This window comes from Populus euphratica, unplaced genomic scaffold (genome assembly GCF_000495115.2).
Source record: "Populus euphratica unplaced genomic scaffold, PopEup_1.0 scaffold1.1, whole genome shotgun sequence".
Lineage (NCBI taxonomy): Eukaryota > Viridiplantae > Streptophyta > Magnoliopsida > Malpighiales > Salicaceae > Populus > Populus euphratica.
The window spans coordinates 4,143,116-4,163,116 of NW_011499845.1; the positions used below are offsets into that span (position 1 = coordinate 4,143,116).

The following is a 20,001-nucleotide window of genomic DNA, read 5'->3' on the forward strand; positions in this document are numbered from 1 at the left end:
TAGAAAACTATTTAATTTAATATTTTTTAAATAAAAAAGTACTTTCTTTTCTCTTTGACCGGTCAACGATGCAAATTCAGGTATAATTTAAGAATGAATTTTCCCAAAATTAATGATCATGAAATTACAAGGCACGGTATTAGTTCTTTGATCCTCTCTATAACTTTCCTCGTTCCGTTTTCTCTTCATATTCCTATCTTTTTAATTATTATTTTTATCGTCTAAACATTTTTTAATTTTTTGCAAATGAAAAGGAAGAATATGATTATACAAACAAAATTATCTTCCGAACACACATGTCCGGTTGTTTTTCAAGAAAGAGCAATCATTTGAAATATCAATCAGATCCACACTTTATGACTTAAATATTTTATATGGAAATTAGTGTGAAAAGCTTGTCTCCATCATTTTCCATGAAAGTAGTGATGGAGGGGGGAGAAAGAAAACTATTTTTTAAAGAAAAAACCCATTTGTCTCAATCATTTTCCAAGAAAGAGATGGAGAGGGGAAAAAGAAAATGACTTTTTAAAGAAAAAACTCATTAAATTTCCATACAAAATGAAGCAAGAGGTAAAATGTGGATCTCATGAACAAAAATATGCTTACTTGCACAAAGGATTTTTAGTAAATAAGATCAGAACTACCTTAGCAAGGGAAAGAATTCAAGGAGTTCTTTATTTAGAAAAACACAGCTCGGCTTCCTAGATTCGAAGGAACTGTGTTGTAGTTGATAGGATATTATAATTACAAATCTAGTGCAAATTCCTCACGTGAACCATCAGACAAGGGAAGAGGAATTCATGAATTTCTTTTGCAGTCAGATTACAAAGACTTGTACCATTAAGCTAGCGAGCAAAATCTAATGTATCCACGGCCAATTCGTTCATAAAGGCTCGTATCATTAAGCTTTCGAGCAAAATCTTTAGCAACAATAGCACAAACAGATATCTTGGTGGGCAGTCCGTGTAGGTTCCTATAAATCCAAGACATCTGCACAAGCAATATATTCATGCACTTCACGTTATATGAAACGCGTAACAAGTTGAAATGCTACAGAATTACCAACTCCTGTTTGGCAAAAGCCCATCTACTGCTTATGAAGATTAATGAGAACAGAAGGACAGACAGAAAAACCAGGGTGATGGACAAAACTGATCACCATTTCTTAAGCCTGTTATAAACAAGTTTGCGGTCAACAATGCAAATGCCTGATTCAAAACACGTGCGCATATGGGAAGTCAATTTTAGGGAAGAATACCCTTGGAGAACGTGAGACCTAGAAGTCCTATACAAAGTCTTACCATTGTGGTATCAAAACCATAGAACTAGAAAGAGAACCTGGCCACCTCTTCATCTTCATCCTCATCCTCATCCTGATCTATAACATCTTCTTCAGTAAACACCTCAAAATCATCATCTTCAATGTCCTCCTCATCTTCCTCATCCTCCTCATCGACCATGTTATTATGACGGGCTTTATCCTTTAAACCAGGACCATGCTATTATGACGGGCTTTATCCTTTAAACCAGTGCTCAAAACAACAGATTGTCCCCCTGAATTTTCCATGTCCTTCCTCAGCTTTTCCATGTTCTGTTTTTGCTGCTCTTCCTCCAAACGTTGCTTCTCTACCCGTCTCTTATCAAGATCAGCCCTGAGATCATCAAGATCCATTGGTTAGACAAATGAAAAGCGATAGCAGCGTATTGGTAGTTGACAGAAAAGAATTTATCATAACTATACTTATGGAGTTAAGGGCTAAAAGGCAATACTTATAAGTTTCCATGTACTCCTCGGCACTGGCTTCAATGGCCTTGAAGAAGGCATCCATTCCAGCTCCAGAAACAGCAGAGACCCCAACTGATCTCAAATTTTTATAGAATTCATCTAGCACTAGGGAGAGGCTTTGAGAAAAAGTAGACATGTATGAATCATCTGACCTCATTGCTCCTTGAAAGACTTCAAAATCTTCCATCCACTGGGCAAGTTATAACTCTCAGAACAAGGATATTAAAAATAAAAAGCAAAGATCATAACCTTAAATTATGTAAGAAAAATCAATAGTAGTGCTCATAAATAGAGAGCACTGATAAAAAAAAAAATCAAGAGAATGACTTAGGAAAGGAATGGTATGGAAAATTGCAAGTATAGCATTCTATTGTCAAACAACAGTCCCTTAAAAGCAGTTTGGTTGAAAACCTTGAAGTTTTCAATACACTTCTTGTTTAGTCATGTTTCAGATCCCTTAAATACACTGTCTCCACCAATCCTTAATTCTGATATTGGTTCTACATAGTTACTGAGCTTCAATCACAACTGAACTTGAAAATATAGGAGAGTTTGGCACGATGAAAATCTTTCCTGCAAGTATTATTTCAGCTACTTGATTGATAAATTTATGAACATGTTATGGATTCCACAGGCTTAATCCCAAAATCATTTGAGCACTGCTGCAGCCTGGCTAGGCCTCCAACTCTCTCCAATAGTTTTAAAATACTTCTTTTCCAAATAAGAATAACATCAGCGATGATGCGTCAAAATAAGAAGAAAAAAAGTTATACCTCTATAGCAAATTGGTGTTGAGCCACATCAGTTTTGTTGAATACCAACACAAGAGGCAACCGCGTCTTATAAAGGATGCTGCAAGCGTAAAGCATATTGCTCATGAAAGTTACTGGGCTTGAGGAACGAGGTGTGTCAACTACATAAGCAACCACAGTTGGAAAGGTTGAAGCAAACGCTTCGGTAATGATAGCTCCAGAAGCAGACCAAGTGAAAATCTCAATTTGACCAGGTGTATCCACAAGGACATAATCAAGCTGATCTGCTCGGTTCTCAATGACTTGAATGACCTGAAAATGTGAAATACAAAGGTGAGGATATATTGGAATTAAGAGAACAATATGAAACTAGCGGTGAAAAAATCCACATGCAGGGAAAAAAACATTGCAAGACAGGCTGTGCTGATCCAATACCCCTGCCCAAAATGCTATCCACTAGCTAACACATGGACTGCTGTCTATCAGGATGAAAATGATACCCCTGACCACTCAATATTCAACCGAAATTCACATTGAAGTCAATAGTTGCAAGGTTCAGTGAAAATAGTAAAAAAAACAAAAAAAAATCACAGGTACTATGTGATTGGGGAGAAGAATAAGCCCATCTGAGGAAAAAAGGCTGCAGGTAGATTTTACCTCATCAAACTTTGTTGCAAACAAGTTAAGAGAAGTCAGGATTCCACCATTAGGTCCAAGATTAAACTGCTTCATCACTTCCTTGTACTTAACAGTGTCCCTTATATCAATATTTGCACCATAGGGGAGAGTCATCACAGCAGGGTCAAGGTTGAGCACATAACCACGAATCCTTGAAGCTTGTGTGTGGCAAACCAACCTATGAAGAAAAGTTGTTTTCCCACTACCTGTCCACATACAGTAACTGCTCTCAATCTCAAGCCCATTTTATGAATATAATCCCATTTGCGGATGAGTTGAAAAAAGAGCAGGCAGCAGGGATTGTCAAAATGAAAAGGCAAATAATAACAATTGTTCGCAAAAAACTAGCTGGATTACCTGCCATTCCAACAACAATGATGATAACCGGTTTTCTTTTGAATGTAGGTCCCACCTGCCCAGATGAGGATGCTTCCACATTCAAGTTATTCATTGAGTCAGCTAATTCATCCTTGTCTTCAGCAGTTCCCTTCACGTCAAAATCAAACATTGAGAAATCAATATGACAAACAATTCTTCAATAAACCGAAAAACTAAACTTGTTTTATCTTTTCTCACCAAACTGCCAAAAAAAATCGAAGAAAAATACCAGAAACAAAAACAGATTTTCAACTTAGTTTAGGAACAGCTGTGGAAATGGGAAAAATAAAATCCAGGTTCTGCTAATAGATTTTCACTACACAGCAGCATCATAAAAACAAAGAAGAAATGACTATGTTTCCTTGAATATGTACATGGTAATACAAACCGAGACATCCAAAAAAGGAAGAAATAAAAGAACGGAAAAGGAAGTGTTTTGGAAGCCAATATAATATAATATACCTTAGAATCCACTTGCACTTGCGTTGATGATGAGGTTTCATCCCCAGACTTGATATCCAATTTTTCGAGCTTAGAATCAATATCCATTTTCACTATTTAAAATAAAAAGTAAATAAACTGATTAGTACTATACAGTACAACGCATAAACCCTAAAAACAATTCCCTCGGTCAAAATCTCAGAGTCCCCTCGAAACCCTAAAATCAGCATGCAAAGAAAAGAAGAGTAAAATAAATAAAAGCCGATACAAAATTGAGCTTAACTAAACCCTAACAACATCTTCTCAGTTGAAATAAAAAAAACAACAGATGGGTTTTGAATATAATGTGAAGAATAAGTGTACCTGGGTTAGAGTGATGAAATTGAGTCAACCGGGTTTTTAATTTTTCTGGGAATACGAGGGAGCTCGGAGTGTTGAGACTTGAGAGAGCGAAGGAGGGCGGGCGGGCCAGCAGAAATGAGAAAATGGTTTTGCCTTTTTAGGACGTCTCGAATGAGAAGCAGCGCGTCTAGTTAATTGTGTAAAACTTGACCTGAACATATTTGGAAGTCCGGTTCAAAGTAACTTTATAAAAAATTAATTTTTTATATTTTATATTTTATATTATTTTAATTTATTCTGGATGTTAAAAATAATTTATTTTAATTTATTCTGGATGTTAAAAATAAATTTTAAAAAATAAAAAAAATCTTATTTTAATATATTTTTAAATAAAAAAACAAAAAAAAACTACTGCAATATTTACAAATACTCTAGTTCTAAAAACCAAAGAATAAAGAAAAAAGAGATTTTAGAGGAAAGTGAGAGTGGATAATGGAAGCATATAGAGTTTTAAGAACAATATCATTTTTTATAATATAATTATAATTGCAATTTAAAGGATTTTCAATGATAGCTGTGAAAGAGAGCTACAGGTTGGTATTATATTTTAAACGTTTAAGTTTTAAAAAAATACTTTATATATATATTTTTGTATTGTTTTAATATGTTGATATTTAAAATATTTTTAAAAATATATATATTTTTAAAAATAACTACAATAAGACTTTCAATCCCTCATTAAAATTAATTTTGCTAAAGCACTCACGATTTATGTTATGTATTGGCCTTCCTTTTGTTTATTTATTTATATACTCCGTGTGCATCAGGGCTTTTCTTTTTCACTATATCCACACCTTTTTCCTTTCTTGGCCCAAAAGTTTTTAGCTATTTTGCTTTCTTCCTTAAACTTCTCTTCTTTTTTATTTGGTCCTCGCAAGCTATTCTGTCATGTTTTATTTTTAAAAATTTGTTTGGATTCACATGTTTTTAAGTGTGTGAAGTGTCACAAAATATATTGTACTGAATCAATGATCACTTTACAGAATAATGTTAAAAAAATTAAAACAATAAATACCAAAATTGCATCAACAACAAAAATAAATTTTAAAAAATAATAATTTATATTATTGTTCAAAAAATTAAAATAACAAGTATCAAAATTAATACAAACAAACAAAAAAAATCTTTTTTGCAAATGCATTATTTAAAAGACATGGTTCACTTGATGCATTCATTTTGTATATATGATACTTGATATTTGATATTAGAAAATAAACGGTCAATTAAAAAAAATAGAAAAGAGAAAAAGGTTTGACTGGTTATATTTCAACCATGAAAAATTAATTTTTATATTAATAGGTTTGTCTTAGAAGTTAAAATTTAATAGAGGTGGTATTTAAAACACGATGAGAGGTTTATATTTAAAAATCAATTAATTTTTTTATTTTCATAGTTACTAAAGAATGTTTTGAAGTGAAACGATATTTTAGAGGTATTTATAAATGAAAATAAGTGAAAATTAAGTTTTCAGGGTTAAAACACTTGAAATTTAATTATTATTTTTATAACCGAATATGACTGAAAAGGACAATAATAAACACAGGCCATCCACTTAGTTAATAAAAAAAAAAAAAACAACAAATAAATAAACGACACGTCTTTTGTCTGTTTAAAAGGTGAGATGGTGTCATGTGGGCCTATGTTTTTACTTTTTAAGCTAAGTGCACCAACATGGTCTTCCCAATCGGATAGCCCCGAACCCCTTTTTTATTTGTTTTGTTTTTTATAATATTTTTAATTAATACAATAATAAGTCTTTCTTGATTGTTTTTATAATTTCATAATATCTCAAGAAATCATTATATAATTCATTTTTATTTTATTTTTTAGATTTGGAATATATTAAATGTATTTACATTATGTAAACCATATGTAATTTAGTAATTATATATAGAGAGCGTTTGAAGAGGCAAGTAAACTTATATTTTTATTAAAAATTAATTTTTATTTTATATTTTAAATTATTTTAATACATTAATCTCAAAAATAATTCTTTAAAAATAAAAAAAATATTATTTTAATATAAAAAATATTTTAAAAACAACTACAGACCTCCCAGGCAGCCTGTTAGTTGGTGCTATTGCCCAGTAGAAACCATCAAATTACCACATGATCTCGGAGATTGAAACTGCAGGGAAGACAACAATGAACAGCATGCCTTCCGATGGGGTTAAAAAACATCAGCTGTTCCTTGCAAGTTTTAATATCTCAAAATATTTTTAAGAAAATTAATATTTTATCTTTTTAAGAAAATATTTTATGATCTTATGTTTTCTGAATATAATATTGTGTGCTAGCTATGTTCTTTCATTTTCTTTGAGCTGTTCACGGTTGTGAGCAACCATTAACTGTCCGGTTTGCGGATCCTAAGAGGCCGAGGCCTGGAGGAGATTCAAGGTTTTTCAGCTGATGTCATCTTGCACCCTGGATTACTTGTATATTTTCTTGTTTGCGTTTTGAATGAAATTCACAAAATATTTTGTGAAATAGATCTTTAGTTTAACGTTGAAATATTCTCTGAAACACTTGATAGGAAATATAATAGAAATATATATTAAGATATAAATTATGGAAACAGAATTTGAAAGGATGAAATTAAAAATAAATTAAGTGCAATGATGAATTTGTTAAAAAGCAAAAATATCAGGGATAAAAAGGAAAATATTAGCTATAAATAGTAAACAAGCTAATGTAAGAAGATAAACAGTGAAACACGTCAAATCACCATTTTCTTTTCGTTTATAGTTTATAGTGCTAATAAAACTTTAATTTTGGGGTATTGTAGTTGAATCACATGTTTTTGACAAATTGATACACGTTATATTTATATTTTATAGTTCCTGGATAACGCTTCTAATCTGAGCTACATTATTCGCATGCAATTTGTCATCTTGCTTACATATGATCCTTAGTTCAAGAAGCTAAAGATTAATTGACAGCCCTACAATTCACACGTATCTCGCCACTGTCACCAGTAAGTGGCCCCAAGGCTCCCATTTTGAGCATGGAATTCTTGAAGTCCTCAAAGAACAATAACGGGTCCTCCGCATAAGATTCTACAATCTCACGTGTGCGATCATCTTGAACCACAAGAACCTGGTCTGATGGAAGCAATCCCTCTCCTGAAAGAAGATTAACGTAGTATTGGTTGTCAAATGTAGCTGGGGTCACCAGGTCAAGATGTGCTACTGTCGTGGTGCTGTCAGCAGTTTCTGAGCATAGTTGCTGCAGCGACTGAACGAAGTCCATATTAACATCAGGACCACCAGAGTTACTAGGGCTCTGGAACCGAGAGCTAAAAGTTGAGCACCTCGCTTTTCCCATTGTGTGCGCTCCTGCCAAATTACAATTAGACTGTGATTTTCGTTCAGTAGGCAGAAGTGTCCTTTCATGCATTGGGATACAAAAATTTTACCTGAGAGGGCGACCATATCATTTTGTGTGAGTCCGACATTCTGAAAATTAGCCACTAGAGTTGCTACACTGGAATTTGGAGCAGGGATGTTGTTAGTCGCTGCTGCCTTGCTAGCAGTCAAGCTGTCCCTCCTGCCCATCTGGACTTCCCAGCCTGGTCCACCAGACTGCAAATTAAGTAGAAGTGAGATCAGTTCAAAGCATTAAAAGATAGTAGTAAGATTTTCTTATAACATGAAGAGTGGGCGAAGATACTAGAAGAACAGAATCTCTGGCAACGATTGCGAGAATATCAGCACAAGAAACTGTTTCAGGACAAACAGATTCCAGATCAGCTTTAATGGCATCAATCACTTCAAACCCTCTTAGTGAATTCAAGTTGGGTGGTGCAGTTTTTTCACCCACAAAGTTCTCGGTATCATCTAGCAGCACTGAAGCATCACATCCCTGCAAAACACATAATGTGCATCATGATCATTGCAATTACAATAGAAGCTGTGATAAAGAGAAGCAATATGTATAATTCTGAAATTAAACTTGACTTGCATTAACAAAGCAATCATGGAAGTGAAGACGAAGCAGGGAAGCTGCCATTCTTGGTTCCTCGGAGATTGCACTTTGAACCCAAGATATTATAATAGGTTCTGCCTCTGGGCAGGATTCTTGGTAAACACCAAACTGCAGTAAGACACCAATATCACCCACACATGTTGTGTTCAAGGTGGTTGGTGTCTTTGCCAACGCAATTACAAACTCAATAAGCATCAAAAAACAAATGGCTAAGCCCATAGCCATGTTGCACTAGTTTGTATGGATGTATATGAAGTGGTGTTGGGGTTAATAGCTTCACTTATATAGAAGTTGCTGCTGTGAAAAAGGAGAGACGGAGCAATTTCACATTTTGGGTGGTTAGTGTTTACTGGACGAAATTGTCCGGACGTGGAAGCGGTCAAGTGCACAGGACGTGGTGAGCATGAACTAACCTAATCCCATGTGCTTCAATTTTTTTTACCGAATGCTTCAATCAGATTTGAAAACTTCCTTGGTATGTTGAGAGGAAGGGGCCCAGTAGTTTGTTAGAATCAACTGAAGCTTGAGTTGTGAGTTTGGTTTCTGTTGAGGGGCTGAATTGTTCCATTCATGAACTCATCATATGCAGATGCTTGTTTAAATCTCTGACTTACTGTCTGAAAGGCCAAGCATCTTTTTTTTAAAAAAAAAAATTAGCATTACAACTATGAACAAAAAAAAAAAAGAGGATCTCTTAGTGTCGCTGAGAGGAACTATGAACAGGCAATTGATCCTATCTAATCTGTACAGTGACTACCCAGAAAAAAACAGAGCGCAGGTGTAGTTCAGGGAATTTCCATTATTTGTGTTGCTTAATTGGGAGGTGCGGATACAATAGCTGCAATAATAGGTTTTATCTTCCTTGTGGTCTTGATATTAACCATGAAAAAAAAATTATGTATAGAACCACCATTCTAAGCAAAATGGCAAGATCAACCTACTTGGAGAAACCCATTTTCATTAAGTATGTATTTAATATTAAGCAAAATGCCAATTTCTAAATTTTAATCCCACTTCACTCGTAATTTTTTGAAATTTCCTTTCATGTTTTCCTATCCTTTTTTCTTTTTCTTTTTTTATTGTGTGTTTGTGTTTCATTTGTTGGGAATCTTCCGAGCAACTATTTTCCCCCTTCGCCCTGTTTTCAAAAATCACCGGGGCCTGTCCGCTAAGGGCGACGCTTAAGAAGCAGAACAAAGATCATCAAGACCCTTTGCATGCAACAAGGTCAGGTGGACTGGACACTCAAAAAGCCCTGATTTCTGTCGGAGAGGAATTTCCAAGATCGGCACTTGTCTGATGAACTATGGTTTAGTAATCGGGCCTCTCCATTTCTTGAGTACCGGGCTCTAATCAATAACAAACTAGGCTTCCTTTCTAGATGGGATGGCATCACAGCTAGGACAAAAACAAAAGGCCCATATCACCACTCATTTGCCTGTAATTCTTCTCCCCTCTGAAATGGACTTGTGGTTTTAATAGAAATGATAATTTAAGAGTTCATATATCCATCAACATGAATGGATGAGCTTTTTATAGGTAGTTATTTTATTTAATGGGCAATGAATATAATATAAATATTATCAAATCTAACCCTACACACACACACACGTGTGTGTGTGTGTGATGTGCAGTTGATTTTTTAGGTGTTCATATATATTTCACTTGAGCAGTTGAGGATAGAAAGCTTTTGTTGTTATTAATTGTATATATCGAGTTTACAAGTTGAACTGAAGCTTATAATTAGTGGCTGCCTAGAAAGCTTGGGGCTTTGATCACATAGGACAGTTCTTACTTTCCACTCCTCTTTTCTGAGAACAATATTCATGATGGGTGCGATTTTCCCTTTCTTCCACTGTCTAACGATGCTTAAAGGCAAACACACTTCATCCTGTCATTAATTTAAAGAATATTCACTGCTAAATCATGGTGGAAAAAATTATGAGAATCTTTATCATGTTCACTGTTCCATCGTAATTTTATATATTTGTGACCTTCCTATACTCGTACCGTATCATGCTTTTCCTAAAAATTGATAGCAAGGGTTTTACACCATTTCTAGGGGACACCCAGTTCCTCCCAGCATGCGATCATGGCCTATGCTAGATGCTACCGCTTTACAGATCACTCACACGCAAGATGAAACCTCCGTCGTCATGGAGATTTGTAGTATGATGTGAATGGATGCAACATTTCCAGCTAATGATATTAAAAAGATTGAGAAATATTTTGCCAAAAAAAAAAGTAGATTAAGATGGGAGTGAAAGAAATTGAAGGTGTTGCTTATGAAAATCTTCAACAGATTAAGCAAAGGGCCTAGTTAGGAAATAATTAAGGATGACAAGACATTTTAGACAAATAAAAAATATTCCACGTCACCTTATCCCTACTTTCACAAGTTGTCAACAATATACGCGCGCCCAGCTACTTAATTTCAAGAAATAATCCCATTTTCTAAAGCACGAGATTTGAATCTTCTCTCCACTACATAAGCAACTGAAACCATGCTTAATATATAAGCAAATTCTTGTTTCGTGAACAACGTATTAAAAAGGGATACATACATTGAGCTGTGCCTGTAGGCCCTGTACGTATTTATTCTCACAAATAAAAGTGTTTTCCTGTACGTATTTATTCTCACAAATAAAAGTGTTTTTTTTTTTTTTGTCTTTTTCGGTGCTTACTCGCATGTTTGATAACACATGTTTATATATCTGCGCAGATAAATTAGGATGTGAGTACGTGTTATTTTAGTACATATGCTAAGCTTGTTTGCTTTGTGATTTCTGAAGGCGTTGGATGTTAAATGAAGCTAAGAGATAGTGTAAAAGTTGAAGGTGGCCTTTCATATATACAGTACTGTTTCTCCTACACCCATAGATTAATTAGATACAAAAGATGGCCGCTAGCCGCTAGTAATTGCAGCATGGCATGTAAAATGAATTCCAGGGTCCTCGCAAAGACAGTGCATTATGGACTAGACTTGACACCTCCAAAAGCAATATCCATACGAAAGCCAAGATATCTTCAGCAATGTTTAAAGCAACCCATATATATATATATGCCATCAAAAATCTTTCACCGTCCTTCAATAATCAAGAACCACAGAGTCCATCCCCATGCCAGTTAATATATGTTCACATCATCATTCAATGCCTCGAGTTTTCAATCTGAGTATATATAACTTAAAGAGGAAGAAATGGCCATAATTCATCGCGATCAGTGGTATCAAGTTGTCGCTACACTTTGCACCCCATGCATGTTACAAGATAATGCGATAAAATATTTATCCATATTTTTCACAAAGAATGCATCTTTAATTAACCTTATTGAGCTACGCATACATGTATCAAGTTCATCCTTGATTTCTCATTCCCGGGAAAAGTCTAGGATTTAATATACAAATTAGGTGAAAACGAGCTCAAACCAAATAATTTGTTAAATGTGAAGAAACCCTAACCTTAAATTTGCTGACAATACATATTTTCTATATAGCCTTTGCTCATATCAATGTTCATGCACCAACCTAACTAAAATAAAGAAGAAGAAGAATTAGTAAGTGCAGGAAGAATATAAAGAAATTGAATATCTAAAGAGAACAACGATGATACAAAACCCAACATCTCCGTACTGTTATAATCTCTGGATACAAAGAATACAGCAAAAGAAGAAATTAATCTAAGAGATCAACTAGTCCCCTCCATATATAAGCTACAAGGCTAACCATATTATAATGTCAATAAGGTTCTATATCATGTAAAAGGTGAAGTGGGATCTTCTAAAAATAAATACAGAACTCCATAAGTAAGTTAGTATTCAATCACATACCGATATCCAATACAGAACCCTTCTACTCGTCTTTAAACTCCTTTCTGATTATCTGAGAGGGCACAATATCCTGAAGAAGGCCATGGTCTCTAAGCAAAGAAGATGGGCTCCCCAACCTTCTCTCTTGAAGAGAAAAGGAAGGACTAAAACGAGAAGTACTTGAAGTAAAGTTTAAAGAAGGTGATGAGCTATACATGGAAGCATCTTTTTGCTGGTACAGAGGTTGCGGAAAAACAAAAGACGACGTTGCAGCACCAAAACCACTAGAATCAGCCAAGATTCCAATACTTCCTCTAATTATTGGGCTTGGATGTATGTGTTGTCCTTCATATGTTGTAACAACAATAGATGGATCATCTGATGATCTCTCCACTCTCTTCTTCACACCACAGCCTGCACTAGTGCAACGATAATAACTCCTGCAAGAAAAGCAATATTATCATCATCATCACCCAACGAAAGGTGATGCATATTTATTACTTCTTGCTACCTAAGTTACAAGATTTTGTGTATCATCGTATCAGAAGAGCAAGATGGGATTGTAATTATACCTTGGATAGGGACTGTTTTTCACAGCTTTCTGGCCGTACTTCCTCCACCTGTACCCATCATCTAGGTGATCAACTTCACTCTTTGTCATGAAAGCAAATCTCGGCTCTCTTAGCCTTTTTTGGCTCCTCTTTTTCGGTTTTAACCTAAACCCAGAACACATTATTACACTCTCAGAGCTTTCAGAGGGGAAAAAACAAAAGCCAAAGAAAGAAAGTAAACGAAAAGAAAACTAAAAAAAGAAAAGAATCACAACAGACCACAAAGCCCCGCATCAAATTGCACAAAACAGTAAACGTAAAGAAAAACCCGTCTTTTTAATTCATTTTCCTTTCAGTAGATCACTCATTACTCTTTTACTTTCATGTTTCAATCTAAAACCAGAAACTCACGGTAACAAACGAGACAAAAGGAGACAAAAACAATACCAATATTATATTATAGTGCAAAAGGAAAAAAAAAAGGAAAAAAATTACTGTTTCTTGTTCTTATCTTGATCCTGCTCTTCCTCTTGATCTCCAGCTTTAACTTGTTGGAAAGCATCCTCTCCTGCTTCATTCGAAGAGGAAGAGATAGAAGCTGATGAATTCGGAGTTGCTGGATTGTTCAACACCTCCGATGTTTCCGGTACAGTTGATGCCGGTGAAGGGACAAAAGACTGTTGCTGCTGCGGAGACCCCACAACCGGATTCTGATTAAACCAATCAAATAAAGAAGCAGAAGCTCCAAAATCTTGGTTGATATCAAGCAAGTCCATAAATCCTAAAGACCCTGCCTTTTGATCACCACCAGTACTAATATCACAAGGTATCATGTCAAAGATGCTACTTGTTGGGGGTGGTGGTGGTGGTGGTGTTGATAGAGAAAATACATTAGGCATGTGATCAATATCACTTGTTGGTGGTGGTGTAATGAATGTAGAATTTGCCATATTGAAATTCTCTGTCTTTAATGCTGTTCTTGTTAACTCTTTCTTCTCTTCTCTCTTCTCCACAGAATTTATGCGCACAATACTGATATCATGATTCTGCTTCATTTCATTCATCACCAAAAATAAAAAATGATTTTGAGAGCGTGAAACAACTTGAAAGTGTGAATGGACATTCAACTTCTTGTGTCTAACAGCTTAAATTATTGAGGTTTCCCATTGTTGAGGTGACCGGCATCTGCCGGTTAGGTTGTGTACGGAAGTTGTAGCCTGGGGACGGTGTTTGGCATTAATTGCAGCTGGACCGCAATTGGGGTCCACATTTTCATACGCGGATAATTTGACTGGTTTCACCGGTTGCGGGGAGACAGACTTCTTAGGTACACGTGGGTTTTGAGAATGGATTTGGAGCAAAAGTTTTACATAGTCAGTGTGCATGTGATCTCTCTCTGCCTTTGGTTTTTGAGTTTCTCTCGCCGGCGCCTCCCTCCCTCCTTTTATCACTTTTAGATGACAATCTTACTTTCGCTGTTTTTCGATCAAAATGACACCAATGAAGTTATTTTTAGGAGGCTTTTTTTTTATATATAATATTTTTTAAATTATTTTTTATTTTTATTTTTTTAATATTAATACACTAAAAAGATCTAAAAACATATAAAATAAATTAATTTAAAATAAAAAATTAAAATTAGATAAAATAATATATCACTATGCAAACAGTACTTTAATTTTTTTGAATAGTGTGACTCATTTTTTTTGAAATTTAAAGAAAAAGATAGTTGAAATTCTAAAAAAATTTAAAGAAAAAGATAGTTGAAATTCTCTTTTTATTTTATAGCTTTCTTTATATATATATATATATATATATAGATGGAGGGAGGGGTTGCTTGCATCACGTACAGCTATCCTATTAAAGAGCTATTTGATACTTATTTTTTTTAGCTCTTCATGTAGCTTTTTCATTGGAGATATCTAAATGATACCTCCTTGCAGGTTAATCTAATGAAGTGCAGACTTGGCTTACGCCAAGTCAATAGAAAAAACTCCTTTTTTTTTAATCAAAAGACTGTTGTTTAAGGAGGGTTTTTTTAAAAAAAAAATAGAACTTAGAATGACTCTATTTAGCTGACTTGATAAATTATTCAAATTTTAAATTAAATCAATATTGAAATCAAGTTTTATAGCTATATTTTATTTTATTTTAAAATTAATTTAACAAATATCAATATTGCAAACATAAGATAAAAATATATCTTTCAAAACTGTTTAACATTGCTAAATGGAAGATATTCCGTCAAAATATTTAATTATAATTAAAAGTTTAAAAGAATATCAAAAAATTATCTCAATTTAAAAATTTAAATTATTACATGAGATTTTAATATATGATTTATATTATTATCTAATAAATTCTTTCAAGTTAAAGCTTTTTATTTAATTTTTATTAAATAAATAGGAATTGTGGAATTTAAACTCTTGACCACTTGACTATAGAGATTGTGATACCATATTAAAAAGAATTTAAACTCTTGACCACTTAACTATAGAGATTGTGATACCATATTAAAAATTCACTTTAATTTAAAATTTTAAGTTATTGGATAAAATCATAATATATAATTTATATTATTTTAAAAAAATTATTAATTAAGTTTGATATTTCTAAGATGGTACCATTTTCGTTATATTCCAACTAATTCAAATTCTTATCTTGTTAAATTTGATGTGATGATATGATCAAGGATTTGTTTCGAGCACGATCAATTCCGAAAACCTCAATTTCGAATCCTTGAAAAGACTCCATATTCCTTACCTTTGACATGCACATCATTTCTAATTTTGCTTTTGGCAACAATGATTTAGGAAGTTCAGGAATTTAATCCATCCATGTATGTAATCTTCGGCAGCATTTATGCAATATATTCTTGGTATATTACGTACCGAAACTGGAGCAGAAAGTTAAACACACCTAGAGCCTTGGATAATATATAGGTGCATCCTGATGATTTTTCTTCTTTTTTTTAATTCCAAATGTCAAGATTTTTATTCAGATTTTGAGTGTTCAAACCGAATTTATTCTTGGTCGGATATAATTAGATTTTGTATATATTGAATTAAATTAAAAAAATAAATCTATTAATTTATATATTAACATATGCCAACAAACATCAAACTTGCTATTTCATTAAGAAAAATCTTTTAAGAATAACACTATTAGAGTAATGTATAACTGAGTTGATCAGTTGACTCCGCTTAACTCAAGATTCTTTTCCTTTTACTGGTGGTTTTATATTTTTCATAACAATTAATCTAAGAAATATAATCAAATTGGAACCAGTTATCTATTGTTTCTATGATAATTTGATTTTTTTTCCCCATTTTGAAAATCCTTTTAGTCTGAGTCACTATACGACCCCATTGAAAATATTTCTAGCCACGCCTCTAGAGAATGGAAAATTACAGCGACTGCAAGCGAGACATTCTTGTGGAGTGAAAATTCAATTAAGGGTAAGCTGCTGCCACCAGGGAAAGTAACAAAAAACTATCCACACATCAAAAAGAGCTTCGTTAAAAGAAGCAAAATAACCGCGTCGTGAGCGTGTTAGAGAAGGTTCTTGACACGTTTGGCCCGACATGAAGTGCGCGATGATGACACAGTCTCCACGTCGCCAAACCCGTCCCCGCACCGCATCTCTCTTTTCCGACGAGCTAACACCGTCAATGAACACCGTTTTAACCAATGCTCGCAGCTATTTTCGTTGAGTTCTTTATAATTCAATTAACTAATTGGCTGGCCATCTCTAGATTAATTATTAATTAGTTGACACGACTTATAGCCGGAAAAGTATTCCCAGTGACAGGAATTGATGTCATGTAATTAAATTCTGCTTCTGGTCTGTTGTTGTGCCACTGACAAACTACTAGTTAGTTCCTCCTTGCAATGAAGTTAACCTGTTGCCATGTCGAGAATTATTAACTTCAATAACCACTTGTTGGATCAAAATCATCGGTCACTGGGTATTCGAGGATTTACATGCATGGATCCTGTTACTTGTACCAAAATATTGATGCATGAACACAGTAAATCACAGCAATACCGTTAATCTGGTCTAATGAATCAAATTCATATAATATTTTTTTATTCAGGTATTTTCTCTTGTTATTTTCTATAGTTTTTATTTATTATTGAATCACGGATTTGAAAGATTATTTAATTAATAGTATATTTGCCAATCATATAAAAGAAGAAAAATTTTAATGTTTCACCTTTTTTATTTATATATATTTCCCAATCAAATGTGTATTGAGTTTGTTAATTAGCTCAGCTATTTAAGTCCAGATGAATGGTGTAAAGGCAACCAGGAGTCAAGGACGATAAAATAGGAGTCAATGACGATAATTTTACCCATACTTGTATATCGACTCAAACGCATAGTAAAATTTTAAATACAATTGGATTTGAGTAAAGCTTAAAGATAAAATGAGTTAGATATAAATATTGGTGTACTCAATCTAAACTAAAAGTTTATATATATATATATATATACGTGGTTGTATTAGACTGGATTTAAATAGTTATTTTGGGATAATACAAAATCCAACCATCCATTATTATCCGTTAGCCCAGGATACCCTAATCATGAATAATCATTCATTTAATACTTCGTTAGATGGCATTATCGGTGTATATTCAAACCTGTTTGATTCCAACATCCAAGTAAGAGATAGAAAGAGGTCCCGCATTCATAGGAGGTCAACTCAGATTATGTGAATATTAAATTATTTGTAATCATAATTAACGTTGAATGTTAAATTGATTGTCACTTTAAATTCATAATTACACGCATATTTTATAATCTTACAATTACTTCTTCAAGTAATTTTATATATTCCATCTCTCAAGGGTTTTTTTTATTTGTTACTGTTTAAGAGCTATATTTATATATATATCGAAATATCAAAATATTGAAAGAAACATATGTTTTTACATTATTGGATATTAAAATTTGGTCAGCAAAAGCTAGCAAATGAAGAGAAAAAATTGTTATAAAAAGCATGATCCCACTCCTCGCTTCCTTGATCATTATTGTTTGTTTTTATATTTAGATATGTTTTAAGAATATTTTTAATTTGAAAAAACATTAATTTTTAATTTTTAATAATTTTAACATCCTAATATTAAAAATAAGTTTTTTAAAAAAAAACACTACATATATCTTAGACCTCTTTTTTTATAGGAAAGTATTTTTTTTTTAAGTGGTGTCTTGAAAAGTGAATTTTAAAAAAATAAATTATTTTTCAATATTTAGTATGTTATGAAAAATAAATTGAAAAATATTTTCCAGTATTTGGTTATATTATAAAAAATAAACTGAAAAATAGCTTATTAATATTTTTTAAAATTTTATTAAAATAATAAAAAACAAATCTTACAGATTAAAAAATTAAATAAGAATGGAATTGAAAAAAATATAATTTTATAAATTATCTCAAATAAAATAAATAATAATTAAAATAATAAAGATCAATTATAATAGATAAAAAAATTAAAAGATTATAAAATTAAAATAATAATAATAAAAATTTAAGTAACAATAAAAAAATAATGATTAAATTTGATAAATAAAATTTTTAATAAGAAATAATAAGAAAAAAGTAAATAATAATTATAAAAATAAAGATCAAAATTAGTATAAAAATAAAATTTTAAGGGATAAAATTAAAAAAATCAAATAAAATATATTGTAATAAAAAATCTGAGGATTAATTTTAACACAATCAACAAATAATATGATATTTTTATAATTTTTTAAAAATATTTTCTGTTCAAAATAAAAGAAAAATATTTAAAAAAAATTAATTTTTTTTAAATATTTTTCTTTTATTTTGAACAGAAAATATTTTTAAAAAAATATTTTTTTTGATAGAAAAATATTTTTTATTAATTAAAAAATATTTTTTATTGATTAAGTTTTTAAAAAATAAATAAACTTAAAAAAACATTTCTGAAAACCAGTTTTAAGAACGCATTCTTAAATCCATTTAAGTTTAACAGAGTTCCTGGTTGTTATTTTTTTTTTTGGGGTGGGGGGGGTTGTGGGCATATATCATAAATCTTCTTGATGTGTGATGGCTGGTATAAAGGCTATGAGGTCATTTCAAGGTACAACCTGGATTATTAGGATAAAACTTCCAAGAACTTCTTTTTGTCAATTCCATCAAACATCAAGAGAAAAAATCCAAAGCCAAGACATTTTGTTATCTGGGATACCGTTGATCGATATTCAAAATAAAACGACTGTAGCAACAACAGAAATTATTGTAATTAAGTTTTATAAATTCTATTTATTTTGATGTTTGAGAAATATATTTAAAAATTTTAATTTTTTATTTTAAATTAATATTTTTTATATTTTCAGATTATTTTAATACGTTGATATAAAAAATAATTTTTTAAAAAATAAAAAAATATTTTAATAAATTTTTAAGTAAAAACTAATTTGAAAGATAATTATAACTACACCATTATCAATATTTTATATTTTTTTTTGTTATATATAAATCTTAAATAGAATCTAAATTCAACCCATAACACTTTATTATATTTTATAAAAAAAAAATTATAACAATAAAAACAATATAAAAAACAAACACACCACAAGTCTGACACGATACGCGGGCCTTGGTCTCTAGGTCCCCATCTTACAGAGCTCGATGTGTGACATGCAAGCCAATCCTGGAGACATGTACGTTTAATTCTCTTCTTGTCGATGATCATGATGTCAGGGATCTAAATATCAGAGGGCCAGCTTTTGTCAATCAGCTTTTCTGTCGAGGCACATGCCACTTACGCGGTTTTAGCATATTCGACGAAGCTTGCTTCCAAAACACGCCCTCCAGAGCATTGCTCCTTTATATCTTCTCCAGCAATCAAATGTTTCAGGGCTCGCCTGAGCCGTGTTCGAAGCTGCTTCAAGACGATACCTTTTCCTGTCTAATTCGTTTAATTCACAGCATCGACACGTTAAGCTAGCACCCCAAGAAAAAGATAGAATAAATAGATAATATAAAACTATTTCTTAGAATCTTATCAATTACATATGATCTGAAATTCTTAGAGCTCGATTTATTCTTGTAATATGTTTTGTGTTCTGTCTTGAAAGTACTTGATTGATAATTAACATAATCTACAATTTTGCGTAGTACGTATTAAAAACTCTCTCTTAAAGTTTTTCCGGTTAATAATTTACAATTATTTTTTTAAACCAAGT

At 32.4% G+C, this 20,001-nt stretch overlaps 3 protein-coding genes across 10 annotated transcripts; all 3 read right to left on the reverse strand.

The window, feature by feature from the left end:
• Positions 1-659: 659 nt before the first annotated feature.
• LOC105122273 (GPN-loop GTPase 1-like) lies at positions 660-4,567 on the reverse strand. Of its 3 annotated transcripts, XM_011021306.1 has the most exons (9): positions 4,399-4,567; positions 4,057-4,148; positions 3,574-3,703; positions 3,196-3,422; positions 2,560-2,850; positions 1,771-1,976; positions 1,528-1,652; positions 1,302-1,489; positions 660-990 (listed from the first exon to the last, which is right to left on the reverse strand). In XM_011021306.1, exons 2-8 carry the CDS (start codon positions 4,141-4,143, stop codon positions 1,326-1,328), a joined length of 1,230 nt encoding a protein of 409 aa, XP_011019608.1. In that variant the 5' UTR covers positions 4,144-4,148; positions 4,399-4,567; the 3' UTR covers positions 660-990; positions 1,302-1,325. The 3 variants fall into 3 exon arrangements, with proteins under 3 accessions (XP_011019608.1, XP_011019599.1, XP_011019615.1); XM_011021297.1 differs by lacking the exon at positions 660-990 and having other exon boundaries at positions 1,124-1,489; positions 4,399-4,566; XM_011021313.1 differs by lacking the exon at positions 660-990 and having other exon boundaries at positions 1,124-1,445; positions 1,493-1,652; positions 4,399-4,566.
• Positions 4,568-7,149: 2,582 nt separating this feature from the next.
• On the reverse strand, positions 7,150-8,654 carry LOC105122289 (peroxidase 40-like). Its single transcript, XM_011021323.1, has 4 exons — positions 8,398-8,654; positions 8,107-8,298; positions 7,853-8,018; positions 7,150-7,772 (listed from the first exon to the last, which is right to left on the reverse strand). Exons 1-4 carry the CDS (start codon positions 8,644-8,646, stop codon positions 7,366-7,368), a joined length of 1,014 nt encoding a protein of 337 aa, XP_011019625.1. The 5' UTR covers positions 8,647-8,654; the 3' UTR covers positions 7,150-7,365.
• Positions 8,655-11,022: 2,368 nt separating this feature from the next.
• LOC105122297 (probable WRKY transcription factor 48) lies at positions 11,023-14,183 on the reverse strand. 6 transcript variants are annotated; one of them, XM_011021376.1, is made up of 5 exons: positions 13,275-14,183; positions 12,801-12,944; positions 12,444-12,668; positions 12,250-12,319; positions 11,023-11,947 (listed from the first exon to the last, which is right to left on the reverse strand). In XM_011021376.1, the coding sequence occupies exons 1-4, from the start codon at positions 13,841-13,843 to the stop codon at positions 12,298-12,300; spliced, it is 960 nt and encodes a 319-aa protein (XP_011019678.1). In that variant the 5' UTR covers positions 13,844-14,183; the 3' UTR covers positions 11,023-11,947; positions 12,250-12,297. The 6 variants fall into 6 exon arrangements, with proteins under 6 accessions (XP_011019678.1, XP_011019670.1, XP_011019653.1 ...); XM_011021368.1 differs by having other exon boundaries at positions 11,023-11,951; XM_011021351.1 differs by having other exon boundaries at positions 11,025-11,947; positions 12,250-12,668.
• Between the last annotated feature and the right edge of the window lie 5,818 nt (positions 14,184-20,001).